The 18895-nt window shown below is 32.8% G+C and overlaps 1 protein-coding gene across 1 annotated transcript; it reads left to right on the top strand.

Moving 5' to 3' along the window:
* The first annotated feature begins 5197 nt into the window (after positions 1–5197).
* Positions 5198–18494, top strand: LOC137387989 (cyclic AMP receptor 3-like). The gene is made up of 9 exons (XM_068074505.1): positions 5198–5282; positions 6450–6506; positions 15283–15352; positions 15480–15567; positions 15745–15882; positions 16270–16396; positions 16857–16998; positions 17409–17543; positions 18412–18494. Exons 4-9 carry the CDS (start codon positions 15491–15493, stop codon positions 18492–18494), a joined length of 702 nt encoding a protein of 233 aa, XP_067930606.1. The 5' UTR covers positions 5198–5282; positions 6450–6506; positions 15283–15352; positions 15480–15490.
* Positions 18495–18895: the final 401 nt, after the last annotated feature.

Consider the following 18895-nt stretch of genomic DNA (forward strand, 5'->3'; position numbering starts at 1 on the left):
ATAATTATTTAGACTGGATTTACTACCTTTGTTTTTATATATAGGTAGAACTTTGGCACATTTCATTTTAGAAGGCACTGAACTAGTCAGGATAGATTGATTTATAATTTGTGCTAAAGGAGCGGCAATGAAGTCCGCGCTATCCCTAACTAACCTCGCAGGAATTCCATCGATACCTTCAGCTTTGTGCTCATTTAAATTTTTAAGAGTTTGGCAACCAAGTCAGCATCAATTAGATGGAAAGTAAATGGCTTATGTTGCGTTTGCTCAGAGTATGGATAGCTTGGACAGGATGGAATTTTCTTAGCTAGATTTGGCCCTATTTCAGTAAAGAAAGTGTTAAAAGAATTTGCTATATCTAAGGGTTCACAAAGGGTGTGTTTATCATTATCTATAAGCTTTTCAATAGTCGAATGACAGCTATTTTTGCCTCCACTAGCTTCATTAATAGCTTTCCATAGCTTTCCAGGATTACCAGTCAAATCATTTACTAATTGAGTGTAATAGTCAGTTTTAGCCTGTCTTATTAAGCTAGACACTTTATTTCGTTGTTGAATATAGCTAGGTTTTAATAACGGGCTAAAGGGGTAATTTTTATGCTTTTGAAATAGCACATTTTTTTTCGTATTTCTTTTAGAAGTGCTTGGTTAATCCACGGATTTTTAAATGTTTTCCTTTTAGACATGGTAAATTCTTTTACTGGAGCAAAATGATTAAAGATTTCCAAAATTTTGTCTTCAAAATTATTGTAAGCAGTGTCAGGGTCTAGGCAATGATAAACAAGGAGGTTCCAATCCACATAACCAAGAGTTTTCTGCATTTTTAATATGTCATTAATTTCTATAGCATCGCTTAGTAAAAAGCGTATTTTCATTAGTGCTAAAAATATTATCAAAAACTGCAGAAATGGGCATATGGTCTGAGGTATCTTTAAGAATGGTTCCACACATTAAGTTGGGGGCAGAGAAGTTGATCAAAATATGGTCAATGCAAGTTTGAGAGATATTAGTAACACGAGTAAGAACAGAGATAATGCTAGAAAAATTATATATCCAAATAGTCAGATGAGCTTGATTTTAGAGTATCTATGTAAAGGTCTCCCGTGATAATATGACTAACCCCGCTGCCACCGTGACCACCGCAAATTGCCAAATACCTGTCCAGGTCTGCCAAGAACATACCCATATCCGATGAAGGCCGTGCAATGAGTGCACGGCCTTCATCGGATGAGTGCAATGAGTGCAATGAGCTTTAATACAACATTATTAAATATACTTATATAAATCGTGATGTTTGTCTTTTTGTCTTTTTGTGCACCCTATGTCCAATTATAGCGATAAAATTCATTTCACAGAGAATTTGATCTCGGAACGCCTCATTCAGCTACCCGAGCAAACGAGGGAAATACTTTTGTTTTAAAAACGATAATTTTTGTTTCTGCATGTAATATAAGTATGGTTCATTTATGTCACTTGTTCATGAATATATATTTGTAGCATTTGTTAGATTATCATGATATAACTTATAAATTTGCAGATTTATAGCTATTGTTTAATAGCATCATTACGTTTCTACAGCAATCTTAACACAGCTTACAATGGATCGACGCTCATAACTCCTTTTCTATTGCACAAAAAAGCCTGTTTTGGCTGCAAATTGTAACAAATATCTCAATGAGTGCAATAAGCTGTTATTCAGCATTGTTAAATCTATATATATATATTTCTCAAAGTATGTGGATATGTGTGTATGTGTGTGGGTCCCTCCAGCTATAGCTATTAAATTATTGGAATAAAAATTCTGTACCGAAAAAGGTTTGACCTCAGATCCTACCATTCACCAGCCTGACACCCTATTCAATAGCCCACAGAGAATGAGTCGCTTGCACGCTGATATAAGTCGCTATATGGGAGCACATACCCAACAGCTTTGCATACCATGCAGGGTGATAGTGTAAGTAAGTGATTGTCATTAGTTAAGTAGCTTGCTAAAATTTCCTATTGGCAATCTGCCAGGTTAATAGCGAGTTACTTATATTAATAGCTAATAGCTCTTATTACTTCTCATTGTTTATAAGCTGATTTTTATTAATACTCGGGCAAAACCTGGTAGCGCAGCTAGTATAAATATAAAATAAAAGTATGTTTTGATGATTTAATATGAAATTAAAAATTGAATGCTCTAACAAATTGCAAAGCAAGGCACAGGCTATAATATCATCGCAGAATAATTGCATGCAATAAATAACAAATGGTGGAGATATTTCTCGGCTTCCCAATACATATTTTATTTAGAGATCTTTGACAAGTCGGAGGTAAATTATCAGATTTATTGCGTCCAAAAGGTTTATTAACGGACTACCGTTCATAAACCTTTTGGAACGGTTTATGAACGGTTTGGAACCGCCAGACAGGACAAAATATAGGCGGCATTTGCTTCGCCCGTAAAAGGGCTAAATTTATCTTCCCAAAATTCTGACGAGCCATTTGAAAAGTACAACGCCAGCCTCTATTTGAACACCACCTCCAATTGACCGCCACACTAGAAGACAGCTTGAAAAATAGAGTGTCATGGCGTTTAATTAGAGGTCTTACTGTATGCCTTCAATTTATAGTGAAATAAAAATATTTAAAGCTTCAACAAATTGCAATGCAGGCTATACGATCATCATAGATTAATTGCAACCAATAGATAAAGTGAAAAAACAGAGTGCCACGGCATTGAAATAGAGATTTTACAGCATGAGTCTACTATACTGAGTTGGCAGAAAGTCATAAACTGCGTACCATGTAATATATTTAGTACAAAGAACTGTTAAGTTTAACTGTAACAGTTAACTTAAAAGTGGCACTAAATGGTTGCCGTTCAGGGCCAGGCAACCATTGTAGTTAGGTTGTTTTCTTGGCTAGATCAGTAAGTAATCAAACAACCAACTATATAATAATATTCACTTAGAATATCTGTTGTTGGATTATTATTAGTGATTTACATTATTTATTGATACTATATTTATCATTATTAGTGGCTTTGATGAGAATCTCATAAAGTATTGGTTTTAAAGTTTGCCAGTGGCCATTGCTCACGGTGAAGACTGAAGCAAGCCTGCGCTAAATATCTGCAATTATCATTGAAGAACTACAGCTCACTAACCATTTTGTTATAAACCCCTGGTGCAGAACTTCTATATGGAAACATCAGAAGCTGGTATCAGCCAAAAGGCATAGCCAGAGTTGTAAAAAATTGCTTTTGTTATCAAGCTCATGTGAAAAAGACAACTTGAATAAGTCATAATGGAAAGCAAAGTTTTCTCTCCTGATGAACTTGTTTTCTTTAGTAGGACCAAGACAAGCTCACAGATACCTGTATAGCTTAAACACATGGATGACAAGGTAGACCTGATCCATTGAATTTCTAAATTTGGCAAATTTCGATTTGATTTTGCATACTGTTAAATTTTTTTGAGTTTAAAGAAACAGTCTTTAGGACTTGCACAACCGGTTTGCAGTCCTTTTAGCTTATGCGATCACTTTTAGCTCCTGCCATGACTCTTTTTCAATATAACAGCTGGAACAGTTCTCTCCGAACTATTCCGCATCAGAGTGCCTTACATTCTCACATGTATGAAAGTTGCCATTGACCAATAGTTCTTTTAAAGTTGATAGGAACCTACCAGATAACTCATCCTCATGCTTTATGTAACTGTAGAACTCACAGTGACCTCCTCTTTCACTTTCAGAGTAAAGTGGTTCCGGTATGCAGCCAGATCTGATTCAATGTTTTCCTAGTCAATGTCTGTCAGTTCAAATGTCCAGAAAAACATTTTGTTATACAAACAATACATAAACAAATATTTCCAGCAAATTGGCAGTTTTTAAGCTCTCTTCTGTTCAGCCCATAACGCAATTCATACACTCAAAACAGTCGATCGTCGCATGTAACTTGTCCACAAAATGTAACTTATCCACTTCTGTTTTATCTTTCTAGTCATACTACTGGAGCTAGAGTTACTAAGGATCTACAATGGTATTAGACCTTATATTTCATTTATATTTTATTGATAGAACACCTGATTCTTGATCATATTTTACTTATTACACACAGAAATACCTTAAAATGTGGTTACCATGTCAACCGATTAAACATTCCCAAAAAAAATGAAATTCGGTAAGTGAAGTATTTTACCGAAGACCACAGAATAATACCAATTACCTAATTTATATCAAGGAAATAGATTAAGGGAGTATAGAATATTCCCGTTACTCAAAATAAATTTCATGAACTCTCACGAAAATAACTAGTTGCGAGTTTCAGCTACTCCGGGTAAGTTTAGATTGTTTCCAAGTGCCGACAAATTTCCTTCGTTAGTTAAATTTTACATGAAGTTGAATTTGTAAACAGTAACTATGGTAATAGGCATCACTTATGCACTAATAATTACTAACATGCATTACTTATACATTAATAATTACTAACATGAATTACTTATGCATTAATAATTACTAACATGCATTACTTATGCATTAATAATTACTAACAGGCATTACTCATGCATTAATAATTACTAATAGGCATTACTTATGCATTAATAATTACTAATATGCACTACTTATGCATTAATAATTACTAACAAGCATTACTTATGCATTAATAATTACTAATAGGCATTACTTATGCATTAATAATTACTAGCAGGCATTACTTATGAGTTGGAATTCTATAAAATGGCCATATATGGTATGCCACAGTTTTAACGATAGAAACAAAAGTTTCACAGTATTTCTCAAAGTGTGGAAAAAGCAATTATTAAGCATGGAAAACATGTACATATTGCGTAGTACTCAATATTATACATTCTTTTATTTTTAGTATAAAAGCATCATGAATACAACAGATGAAGGAGAATTACTGGATTTTGGTTTTATAACAGGAGAATGGGTAATATACATGCTATGACACTAATTTTCATGGCTTAAAAAACTATATCGCATGACAATTATTTAGTTTATCATTTTAGGTTTACCCTGATTACAGTTGTTACACGTTAAAGTCTTTTGGTAAATGATTGTTGTTATCTGATTTTACAATGTTGCTGTATCTTGTAAAATTTTCTCCTTGACATTGTTATTATTAGTAATCATGTTTTATAAGCCCATAGATAACACAATTTTTTACAGGAAATCGCTCGGAAAGTCAAATATGGGTTGAGCTCATTATCTGTTGTGGTTCTTCTGCTGGCTTTCTCCTGCATTTTACTGCTCAGGAGGTTTCAGCTATCCCATGAAGTAAGTTACGGTGTTGACACTTTAATTTATTATGGAAGGAAGTCATATTAAAAATTAAGAAATAGATGTTTGTTTATATAAATGATTTAGTTTATACCAACAGTTATAATTTATATAAGTTTAAAATGATGACATATCTTTATTTCGATGTACAACTGTAACATATCATTATTTTATTATGAGGTGAATGCCCGGAATTGCACGGATATAAGCTACACATTCGTTCAAGATTTAAAACAGCTTATAAATGATGGTGGGTAATGTAATTGCCATTGGCTAAGTTTTTTTACCCGATGAGTTTGAGTACCTTAAGCTAGTAACAAAAGCTAGTCTAGGCTAAATCTTCACTATAATAAGAGCCGCATCCATTCATCTGAAGTAAGCATTAAAAAATGGCATTTTACTGGAACCGGCTCCATACATTTGGCAGATGCTCAGATTGGAAGCCACTTTGCCACGGTTGGGAATAGTTGTTCTTATAATCGTTACGCATCATGATCTCTCAGGCAATCATGGTCTTTAAGCATGCTAGTGGTAATCAATAATATTTTTGCAAGTGCAAGCCTTTGGAAAAGTCTGGGCACGTATTTTACTTTTGCGCCCATAAAAATGGCAGGTGTAATAAGTATGTTCACAATTATTCTATAGTATGGTAAGGTTGTCGTGTGGTGCTATGGTTAGTGCGCATCTTTGCAAAACTGGTGTTTCTGAGTTCAACTTCAGTACAAAGCATTTTTGGTTTGTGCATATTTTATTGCTATAACTAGACATACGACAGATGACAGACAAACGACAGACAAACACTTAGGTTCATATATATAGACTATTACTGAAAGAATTATTGTTACAGAAAGTTTCAAAGTTATTCGTCAATATTTACTAGGAAGCAAAAGTTACTAGTTATGAATTTTTATACTATATTTTTAATCTGTATGTTCTTTTTTTATTTGCTTCTAATTGTACAGTGGAAACTTGGCAATGTTGCTATTCATTTGACTAGCTTTGGACTTTTGTATTGATTACATGTACTTGCATTAGTTTTAAGACTTCATGCTGGTGTTGTGGTTGAAAGCTAAGGTTCCAAATCAGTAAAGTTTATTACAACCACATGCATAAATAACTTCGTAATCTTTCTAAAGTTCTATGCCCTATCATTTATTATTTTAGCGGATACTATGCAACCTCCTTCTGGCAACTTTTGGATACACAATAACATTTCTATCTGTAAGTATCTAAAAACTTTAATGCCATAAACTGCTCATCCCTAGAGTACAGTTAGAAAATTGTTTCTTGCTTAAAAAGGTTATTGGTGATGATGCATCAGTTTCTAAAGAGTTATACTTCTTCTCTTTGTTTAGTCACATTGTCAAACATGTTTATAAATCTATTAATATTAAATTAAATCGATCAACTTAGATGATGCCTGATTTGATATGACTAAATTCGAAAAGCGATGTAAAAATGTAGTATTGTGTATGATTAGTGTTGCACGATAACACGATATAATTCGATATGATGATATATTTCAGTGGATGAATTTATATTTGGTCAGTTTTCAAGTCGATTTGAATATCGAAGCCGATATTTTATCGAAATATCGGCTGATTTTATTTTGCAAAAATTGAGTTGTCTATTTTCTTTATTGTAACGAGGTGACAACTCCTGTTTTTCAACCGATATTAACCAATATCCTCTCATATTGTTCTTGTTAAAGCCTAACACTATATATATCAAAAGAAGACAACTCCAATGTTTGATATTTTTCGATATTCGATATATTTTGAGACCAAAGAATCGAATGTACATGCAAAGATATCGTGCAGCACTATGTATGATATGTATATAGTATTGCGAGAGTTGCTTTGGGCGCAATGTCACAACAGGCTGTATAATTTGTGCTCTCTCCGCTGTTCTTTTAAAGTTTGAAAACATTCAGTAAAGCAATGACTGATAAATCAAAAGGGAGGGAAAAATCATGTTTTGATACTAATAAATAAGGGCAGATAGATGAATTAGACAGTCAGACTTCTGAAGAAGAAACAAGTGAAATAATAAAATCCGGTTGGCTGTCATATGTCTTCTCCAGGATCATATCTTTGCACAAAAAATAGATCACACCAAAAGGACTAAAACTACCTACAAAATTCTGGGTAAGCTTGAAAACCCATAAAGAATAATATGTTGTACTGCTGCCATTCATGAGGTTTTCAAGCTTGGTTTTATGATTTACTTATCATTCCACTATAAAGTGGAGTCGATCAAGAAGAATATAGATCATTCTGGTCTCGTTGTTCACTCCAATATTCCAACATTGTATAATCTGAAGTTTTACAACACTACGAGTAGAATACTTGTGAACAAGCTTACAAATCTTGACATCTTCTTTTCCCACTATGAACAGATATTAACCACCTTTACATACGATCAAGAGAAGCTCTTAATGAGCAAAAAAACAAAGTTCATTGGTGAACTTTCAAAGTTGTCTTCATCCAATTCTTCATCATGTATTCAATCAGCGCCCCCCCCCCTGTGTCTGTCTACAATTAATCATGAAGCCTCAACAAGTGCTTCATACACTACTTTAAAAAAAGCCACAAAAACATATAAGAGCTGCTTAAAATTGACTACTACAATAGAATTCCTAATCTACAGAGTTGTTGAATTGGAAGCAAAAATTGACAAGTTACAATCAACATCTACTTCCACAAAGAATCTTAAGGCTGAGTTCATCAACTGTTCATTATGGTCATCAAACCAGTTTGATAACAAACTACTAGCTATGCAAAAATCATTGCCTGATGAGCTCAAGGAACTTAAAAGTTCTTATGCTGAAACAAAAAAAATGAATCTTCATGTCTAAGGTCAAACACCACGGAAGCTATCAACAAATGCTACTATGTGTTTAAACCCAAAAAGTAAATCATGCAACAAACTAAATATGCTTTCAACTTCAAATATTACCATAATGGATGTTGATCAACTTTTTTCGAGTCACAGCTGTCAAACAATCAGCTCAACATAAACAACAGCAAACTGCTTTTGTTGGAAACAACAACATTGGGGTTTCAATTCTACCAAACTTTTCTTTACATAGATAATTTAACCACGACACGGTACGGAAAGCTATTAACAGTCAGTACGGGCCAACGATAATTGAGCCCGTAACTAGTTACAACTTCAAGTCAGACAATCCTAGGATTATGATTTAGTCCCAATCACTAAACATCGCTAAAGAGTTACGCATTGCTGGAAATCTGATCCATTTGATGTTTGATATGTTTGATGTTGTCCTGCAGACTGTTCATTGATCCGGATTCTCTTAAAAAATATTGTTATTGTTAAGAGTACGCCACTCGATGTAGATGACAATAAAATTAATCAAGATATCAAAGATATTGACCCTAATACTTTTATATTAAGATTGTTCAAAGATGGTAAAATATTGAGGTTCTTGAAGGTTAAGCTTTCTTCATCCCTATTCTACCAAAATGCCATCTCACATGGAATAAGTATACCATCAGCTCATCGTTTATGTCATGCCGAACTTCTTGAATGATGGATCTCTCTAAAGGATTTTCTATTGCCCATTTGAATATTAGAGGTTTATTTTCCGAAATGAATCAAGTTAAGTATTTGGTTTTCAAGTATAAATTTAAAGTTACCGGTATTTACTTTTTGAGGCATTTTTTGAAGCTGACATGGTGATGATTACTTTAAAATTTCCTATTACGATATCATAAGAAATGATAGTAACTATACCCAGGGTAGTGGCTTGTTATGCTATATTCACCGCTTCATTAATTTCAAGTGTTTAGAATTTGCAATTAATGAAATCGATGCTGAAGGCCTTTTCGTTTAAGTCATTCCAGTCTTTTCGCGACCTTAAATAGTGTCTTTTATTTATAGGCGTTTAAATTTAAGAGTAGATTAAATAGAAAATTTTTTAGACTTTGTGAAAGAGAGTCACAGCAACACTGAAAAAAATTTGATATTGTGTGATTTCAATGTCAACTTGTTGAACAAAAAAGAGAGCTCTAGTTGGAAAGCAAAATATAAAGTCAATCAGAATTTTTACCTATCTGGCTTGACAGAGAGGTACAGCAAAAGATAAAGTGGAGAAAAAGCTGAAAAACTGGAAACTGGACTGCTTACAAAAACATTTTGCCACTAGTTTTATTAAAAGGAAAAAGAAACAAATTGTATTGACAAAATTTTCAAACAGTCAAGGCTTGGGAATGCGCGTAAACCTTGGCAAACTTTGAATGTGAAAGATAAAAAACCTCAAAACTGTGGCACTTGTTTGGCAGCTTCAGAATAAAACTTGCATTTTGTGTCTGATGCAAGTAAACTTTCAAGCTAAGTTTTACTGTCAGCTAATTCTTATTTGTCTTGTCAAAACACTGATTTGAAAAGCACATTTAAAGAGTTTTTAAAACTTATTTCTCGGGATTTGGTAAAATGCATCAGTAACATACCTAATTCAAAAGCAACAGGCTTAGGCAATATTTCTGTGAAAATGTTAAAAGCAACTCTTTCATTCATTGTACTTATTATTGCTGATGCGTTTAACAGAACATTGATTGATAGCTGTTTTCCTTCTACATGAAAGCATGGATGGGTTACTCCGTAGTTCAAAGGAAGAGATAATAAGACCCATCAAATTTAAGCCCTATCTCACCCCTCCCTATTTCATAGTTTTGAAAGTACTTAAATATCCACATCTACTCTTATTTGCCCAAAAATGATATTTTACATCCTTATCAGTGTGGTTTCAAAAACAGTCACTCATGCCCTGATGCTGTTCATAAACTAATCTCAGACCGTATAGACATTAAAACAAGAGATAAAAAGATTTCCTTAATGCTTTGGAATTTTAGCAAAGCTTTTGACTGTGCCAATCACAAAATATCATTTCATAAGCTAAAATTTGCTGGTTTTAAAAGTAATTCCTTGCAAATACTTCAAGCGTATTTTTACAAAAGGTTGTCATGAATGACAAAAAATATTTGACGCAAGAAATAGATGTTGGTGTTCCACAGGGTCTCTTATTGCTCCAGTACTATTTTTAACAGTAAAAACAAAATAAGTCTGAGAAGATTATTTATATATATAAATAATCTTCTCAGATTTATTCCAAAAAGCTTTGCATACGCCTATGGTACTGTAAACCAGGGTGTTTAATAGGCTGAAGGTCGAGAAAAATGAGCTCAAAAAACGCCAATTTATCACAAGCTAGCATTGTTATCACGCTTTTTTGAGCTCATTTTTCTCAGCGTTCAGCCTATTAAACATCCTGTAACAGACTACGAGCAATGTTAAATAGCTTATCTACATTTCATAAAAAACCGAGATTATTTTGAAGGCTGAATTTAGATAATAATGGGTTTTAAGACACCCATCTCTATCATTCTAAATCAGACTAAGTATCTCCAACTTCCGTTCTTAAAAAACTAGCATACATCACATATTTATGGGCGAAGCTCGTTGTGTCGACCGTGTTGTTTTCGACACTTATATTGAAGCGCTGTAAAAATGCCTTTATGGCTGAAAGTTAGTGGACCAATCTTTACTTTGAGTACAAAATCGGAAGCAGCATGTCTAATTTGCTTAGAAAGAATGATGAAAGCTGTACGTGACAGTTATGGTTTAAGTTTAACAGTCAATCTATCACTTGTAGATTGCCTAGGATTTGCTAGGATTTGTTTTGACTGACCGACTTCCTTGGAGTAATCATCTTGACACTATTTGTAACAAGATCAATAAGTCATTGACTCTGCTTCAGTGTGCAGATCATACATAAACTCAAAATCTGCCATTGTATTTTATTATCAATTTATCTTTTGCCATATTATCTACGGTATACACATTTATTATAATCTAGATCCAAGATATGTCACAAATGAGCTATTTTTGTTGCAAAAAAGAGCATTTCGACTAATTGCAAATCTACATCATATTGCAGCATATCTTAATCCAACGAATGATCCTTCCAAATCTTTGCATCTTTTGACTTTACCTATGGTAAATGTTGACTTTACTTCAATTACTAGTTTAAAGATCTTTCATGGCTTGTGTCTTCAATTTCTACATGAAATTTACAGGTTTTCAATTTATTTTAACTTACGTGATATGAGCAAATTGCAAACAACCACTAACAATTGTTTCAAAAATACCATTGCTAGCTGTTTTAACAATCTTCCACATAATAACCGTTCTCTTAGCAAAAAAAAGCATTTTTAACACTTTGTCAAACCATTTGTTCAATTTTAGTAGCTCACTGTTGCCTTTTTTTCTTTTTTAGTTCATTCTTGTTGTATGGCATAATTTGAAAAACATTTCTATTTGAGAAGCTATCGCAAATATAGTAATAAATATACTGGTATATATATTACTATATATCTAACTTAAATGAATTTTACTTACTAAGCACATACTTGAAGAGAGTTTTAATATACATTTTACAAAACTTCAAAATTTTAACTAAAATTCTATCGCTTATCTGTTTGCAAATCCGTTTTTACCATAATGAATAACGCTGAACTGAAATATTGAGCATTGCATATCTTTTTCCGGCGTTGTGGGAGGGATTTCGGCAAATAACATATCAACATTTTAGTGATATCGTTGTAATCAGTACAACGATCGCCAAATTTTAATTTTGAGAGAAATTTTTGTTGATATCATATGGCTGAAAATAAATTTGCCCTAGTGTGGCCAGGACGAAGAGAGAGAAGGTGAAAAATATTTTATAACAGGGACACCGTAGCTCGTGTTAGCAATGTATCAATTAGTACACCATTTAGCATGTGCAGTTGGGAAAAGGGTGTACAGTAGACACTCCTATAACGTAAATTCCAGATAACGTAAAAAAACTATGTGAATTTTTTGCTTTGTACCAATCGTAAAAATTTCAAATAACGTAAAGTGTCCAACTGGACGAATTAGTTTGTCTCGCCGCACTTGCGAACTTGCATATAGCATTATACTTATTATATATAACTTTTGCGACATTCTAGTTTGTCAGAATAGATCGTCAAAGAAGCATAAAGTAGGATAGCTGCGCAAATGTTTATAAATACTTAGAGGCGATCGATTGGTACAGGTGTTACATCGTCGGTCTACCAAACTGAATGGCACAGGTTGGAGTATTGTCGAAAGTTATATTTTATCCTAGCCTTGACCCATGGGTACAAATGGACGACAAACAGGTAGAACAGTTTCTCATAGTAAAAAGATTCTGTTGTTTTGCCTTACTGTATACGCACAAAATATTTGTTATTAGTTTTAATTTGCAGAATAGACTTTGCTGTTTAGAAAAAATAGGCAAATCGTTGTGAATAAACGTCGAAAATGTGCAGTCCCATCAACTTGTTGTAAAATTACCACAATATCGGTCTATAAAATCAGGATATTGATCATAAAAAAGAGAAAAGTTGCCAATGCAAACCAATAATACTACAGTTACGGTACAGTCTACAAATTAAAATAGTTAAGTAAAGTTTTTCCTGTTTTGCATGGCCAAAGGGGCGAGTTTGGAAAGATCTTGGAACGAATTAGGCAATTTACATGTATTTTACTGTTCTTATAATGTAAATTTTCTATAGAGTAAACATTTCTAGAACGGATTCTTTACATGATAATGAATAATAATCTGAATTGGTCTACTCATATATTTAACATATACTAAAGGACCTTCGTCCAGCGGTTGGACTTTTCTATAGGTTATCAAAGTACTTCCCACGAGAAATAATGATTGCATTATATAACTCCTTAGTGAATTTTAAACTTATATACTGCCTCGAATCTTGGGGCAACTCACCTGACATATTTTTTAAATAAAATAAAAGTCTTTTAGAAAAAGCTATTGCAAATTATATGTCATAAACCCTTTGACTATCTATCAAAAGAATTGTTTACTCAAACTAATATTTTACCAATAGATAAATTGTATACGTTAAAGCTGCTGCTAAGGGGTCATACTGTTTTTCATTCATCTGGGAATGGGAGACCACCACACTCCTATAGCACTCGTCACTCTCTTCTAAATCTTCATATTCCCTTATTTACGTCTAGTGCTGGGCAAAAAACTATACAATATCAAACAACCTTTTATTGGAATAACCTACCTGAAAGATTGAAGAAAATTGTAAACAAATTTGACTTTGAAAAGCAAGTAAAATGATATCTCCTGTCTCTTTGACTGGGGTGGGCTGAGGCCTGCCTTTATACTGCTGCTGTTGGCTGTTTTTGGGGCTTGCGCGACATTAGCTGGGCTACAGTGCACCTATGGCTCCATCATCATTATCTCGTGCTCAGGTTGAGTGAATTTTGCTATAGTTTTTCATTTTCTCACTAATTTGTATTTAACCTGATATATTTACTAATATGCAGTTTATTTTTCTGTATTGTTTCTGTTGATGAAAATAAACATGCACGCGCGCAAGCGCGCACGCACACATTGTAGGAGTGCTTACAGTATATGGTATGAGCGATAGAAATGTAAGAACTGAGTAGTCTTGTGGTTAGACAGCATTTAGAAACTGGTTACTGCAATCTTTGTGAGTGCAAATTCAGCACGAAGCTTTTCATTTTAAGATTTTAATAACTATAACTGGACAGACAGGTAATGACGATGACAATCAATAAACTTTTAGATTTATATATCTTATCTATATATTTATTAAGTTTGTCATCTGTTATCATCGGTTTGGATTTCTGTCCACCTATAGTCATTATAATCTTGAATTAAAATCTCACATCCTACTGGATTTGATCTCTTGGTTATTGCAACTGCAGGTTTACAATCCAATTGTCTAACCACCAGACCACAAAGGCTCTTACGGCTCAAAGCCCTTACTACATACTTTATACACCCTTTTCCTGATTTCATACACTAAATGACATAATAATTGAAACTCTATGAAACACAATGCTTTTTCACATTGTCGTGAATGTCTATTTCCGGTTTTTTGTTAGGTTCTATTGCTAAATTGCTAAATTACTAATACTTTTCACACGGACAGTTGTATTATATTGAGTAGGAACAGCCTCTCCATTTTCTCACCGTTCGGTCAGATAAAGTACCAGACAGAGACACTCCTATATCTCATTTTTACATTTGTACCAGTATCAAGAAGTACCAGTATCGTCGTATTCAAAGTTTTGATGGATAGCTTCTGCTAGAACAGTAACCTTTTTTATACACACACACTTCTATGCGCAAATTGATATTCTTAATTCAGCATATTCAAAATTTTTTTTTTTTTTCAGTTCGTATTAATTGTATCATTACCAAATCATCTTTTGTTGTAATCGTAGCAAAATTAATTTAGCTATTACTTGCTAATTATTTCACATTTACATTTAAACACTTTTATGGTTGTTTTATTTTGTTTGTTAATTTATTTGACCTGCACAAAACATTTTTTGCATGATATGAAGTTTGAAAGTTACAGTTGTTTGACAAAGTTTGAAAACCTTCACGGTTGTTTTATTTTTTCTCTTGATTTATTTAAACTGCATAAAACATTTTTCTCATGATATGAAGTTTGAAAGTTAGAATGTTAACTATTGTTATATGTTAAATATAAATAAATTTTCTGTGCAAAGACTTTTATTAGCCGGCCAACACCGATCAATCAACTAGTATATATATATGATAATAACAAATAAATATATTCTAAAAAGCCATCACCAAAAATGTTTTTAAATGAAATTGAGATTTTATGTTTGACAAATGTAATTAGTCACAGCTAGCTAGATGTAGTGTCAATGTTATTGCTGTTCCTAACAGCACACAATACTTGTCTACTAATCTACCACTGTCTCTTTAAGTCTGCAAGTGAGTCTGACAACATGATTCAGTCAACAGAATATCTTATGTATCATCTTGCTATATATTCCATTTTAGATAGACAAGCGGAGTGATAAGTGTGGATATTTCTTTATTTAGAAAGTTTCAGTTGAAGTGGTTCACTGACAGTTGCTAAATATATTACAGTTTTCTGGAAGACCGGAAGATTCTGGGACACTTTCTTGTCGTGCTCAAGGATTCTTCCTCCAATTTTTCTGTGAGATATCAATCAAAGTTATGATAATTTAAATTATTTTGGAGTTTGCTTTTGCGTTTTCAAAACTTGCATATATGTTCTAAAAAAAATTTTTAAAAGCTATTTTTTATACATTTTCCTTTAACAGGTTTTGCTGAAATGATCTGGATTTGCAATCTGACCATCTTTGTTTACTTTATCATGATCAAGGAGAAAAACACTTCAAAACATGAAAAGTAAGTGTAGTTTACTCCCTATTAAAGGCCTTTCTCAATAAGGTTCCACAATTTATTTTTGACGTTGAAAAGTAGAAAAAAAACCTTGCATGTTTGACAAAAAAACTATGATTTAGCAGCTGTGATTATACTTACTCAAGCTTTATATTAACTGGATTATGATCTTAATTCATTCAGACTCTACACAGTTTTGGGATGGATACTACCTGCCATAGTCGCGTGCGTACCACTGTTCACAGACGACTATAATCTATCATCTGCTCCGTATTGTTGGATCTCTTCCTCAACCACTGGCCACATCTTTCGCATATTACTGTGAGTCGATAATGTTTTTAAAACCTATTTCCCTTTTGCTTAATTGACAAAATACCATAGAAAATAGTCTGACATAATCCTAACATCTGTCATTGTTCTATACCTTTAGCTATAAATATTCAGTCAAATGCAGACATTTTTAATAAATTTAACACTTTCAGTACAATCAAATGTCTCTTCAGTTCACCAACTATAAAAGAACTCTAACATGAAATGAATTTTAAAGATATACTTATAAATGCTTTCAGACAACAACAAGCTTGAAAATCTTGCTCTTCTTGGATACGATTAACAAAACAGAGCACTGCGGAACATTAAACCTTGACACAGCCTAACTATGATCTGATTATAATATACGTGTTCAATAAACTTTGTTTTATGCTGTAGATATTTTGCTCCAGCCATAATTGTAGACAATGGAATGGTTGGAACATTTAGCTATGTTATTTGGAAAACTTGGAAAAAGTCAGACAGAAACAGAAGCCTGACAGAAACCAATAGCCAGCAGCTAAAAGTAAGGAAGTACTCCCACATGAAAACTCTATACTATATACTGAGTTTCCTCTCAGCATAGGGTTTCTACAAAACCTAAGTTTAACTTTAAGCTAATCTATTACGAAAAGAGTTGTTTCATTATAACGTAGTTTGATACCAATGAGTCCCCTGCAAAACTTTGGTATATTTTGCCTGGAGGTAAACATGGTGACAATTACTATAATAATTATTTTCAGAGCACTTTAAATCTAATTTCACTAGCTTTATAAGGTTCTCAATGCAAGTTTTCATTTATTTCATTAAGTTGCTCTTCGCCAACATTTATGAAGAGCAGATGCTATAACATTGTTTGTTTTTAACACAATATATATATATATTGTGTTAAAAACACAATATATATATATATTGTGTTAAAAACACAATGTTATAGCATTAATTAACCAGATGATAAATACGTTACAAACTCTTACTGTTTGTAGGAGTATTTTGTTCCATTGGCTGGATATGCGGCTGCCTACCTTCTCCTCACCTTGTCTCTATTTATCACCAGGCTGACCCAAATTTCACAGACGATCACATTTGGAAATGCGATGCTTCTTTTGGTCATCAATAGTTTGTGGGGTATGTTTTATCTCATACACTTCTATATTGGATGCCTATGATAGGACCTCATTAGACAAAACCACACAAAAGCCGGTTGGTCATGGATCTTGAATTGCAAACCTATGAAAACATCCACAAGATTTAAAAATAAAGCATTATATGTCAAAGTCAAGTATAATAAATATGCTAGTTTTATGGTTCAAAATTATCCATACAATGGGAGTCATCCTCTATAATGGCTTGAGTGAACTAAAGTGCTATGGGACCATTTCAAAGTTCGAAAGTTGATTATTAGAAATAGAAATAACAGAGATACTGTCTAGACTCAGTGACCAATAATCTTCTCACCGCTAATGCTGAGCATCTACTGATGTGCTTATTTTGCAGTTGTTATATCATCCCTTGTATAACTGTCTTAATTGCTTTAGGAACTACCGTAAGCTGCTTGGTCCTTCTCACCAGTAATCGCTCCAACTTTACGAGAAAGCAGTTTGCTGGAGGGTTGAAGTATTACAAAACTCTACTAAAAAGAATAATAAGCTATGAAGCTTCATCAGGAAGTGGTAAGCGTCTATTTATTTAACAACAAAAATTAATGCCAAAAAACCTTTTTGATCCAAGATTTTTAAAACTTTGTAGTATTTAAGTTGTCAATGTTTCTACAAAAGTCACATCTGCATCAACATGTTTTCCTTTTAGCATTTATTTCAAGCGTTTACAACAATCGTAGTAAAATATTTATAATCCAGATAAGCTGCAATAAACCTAAAAATGATTTTTGTTTAAATTGCATATTGTTCATTATTTATGATCTAACTCTGATCAAGCCTTAACACTATAATAAATGGTATATCTTTGGTATTAATGTTTTTGTAGCCTGAGCTAACGAATCAATACAAACTAATACACAAAACAACTATTGGTTATTTAGGAAAGATGATGTATCCTTCATGCTGGTTGGTTCAGAAATCAGAGTATCTATAGTTTGTTGTCAAGTGTACTACTAACTTTACAAATATCAACAACAAGAAAGTTTTAGAACTTTTACAAATTTATCAGCTGCAAGCTTTGTATATCGATTTTTTGGGGGGCTTAATTTAAAGTTTTTATTTCATTTAGTGTATTCACTTTATTTTGTTGTTCATTGAACAGAACTAAAAAGTGAATAAAAATAAGGTTACATTTTAAAGTCTATGTTCCTATGAGCTTTGTAAAACATATTTTTGTTTAAACTTTGCAAGTCTTTTGTTGTACTATGTAACAGAGTTTCATATATAAATACATCAGAGTATGAGACATACATGTAAGTTAATATATTTTTATGAGTTAAAACAGAAAAACACAAATATAATTCAACACATGCATATAATTCTTGCATTATATAATGAAGTTTCTATGTTTTTTGCAACTAGGAAATCTTTTGTGATGCAGGGCTTATTGAAGAATACACGCCCGGTACACCATTGGACACACCTGCAAGCACCCTGCCCAGAAACCAGAACAATGATAATTAACACAGTGATCAGCAAAAGGAACATGAAACAAAGAAAACTGCCACTATAATTTTGTTCTAACGACACGCACATATTATATCTGGAATTATTGCAGATGAGGGTTTTATTTCAAAAGTTGTTGATTTAACTAGCTCAAATATTATGATAAAATTATTTAAACTTAACATTTTTGGCAGAAATTCTTTAATCTTCTAATCGCTTCCTTCTAATATTGTGTATAAAAATGAAATACAAACAATATATATATTGCATATATTATATTAAATATATATTACAATATACATTTATATTGCATATACGGCAACTGAAATAAATTTTGTCAAGTCCAGTTGATGTGGACTATTTCTGACATCCGCTGTATTACGGTCAGTAAAACCATAGACATCTTTTTATACTTAAAT

The sequence above is a fragment of the Watersipora subatra genome, chromosome 2 (assembly GCF_963576615.1).
Source record: "Watersipora subatra chromosome 2, tzWatSuba1.1, whole genome shotgun sequence".
Taxonomy (NCBI): Eukaryota; Metazoa; Bryozoa; class Gymnolaemata; order Cheilostomatida; family Watersiporidae; genus Watersipora; species Watersipora subatra.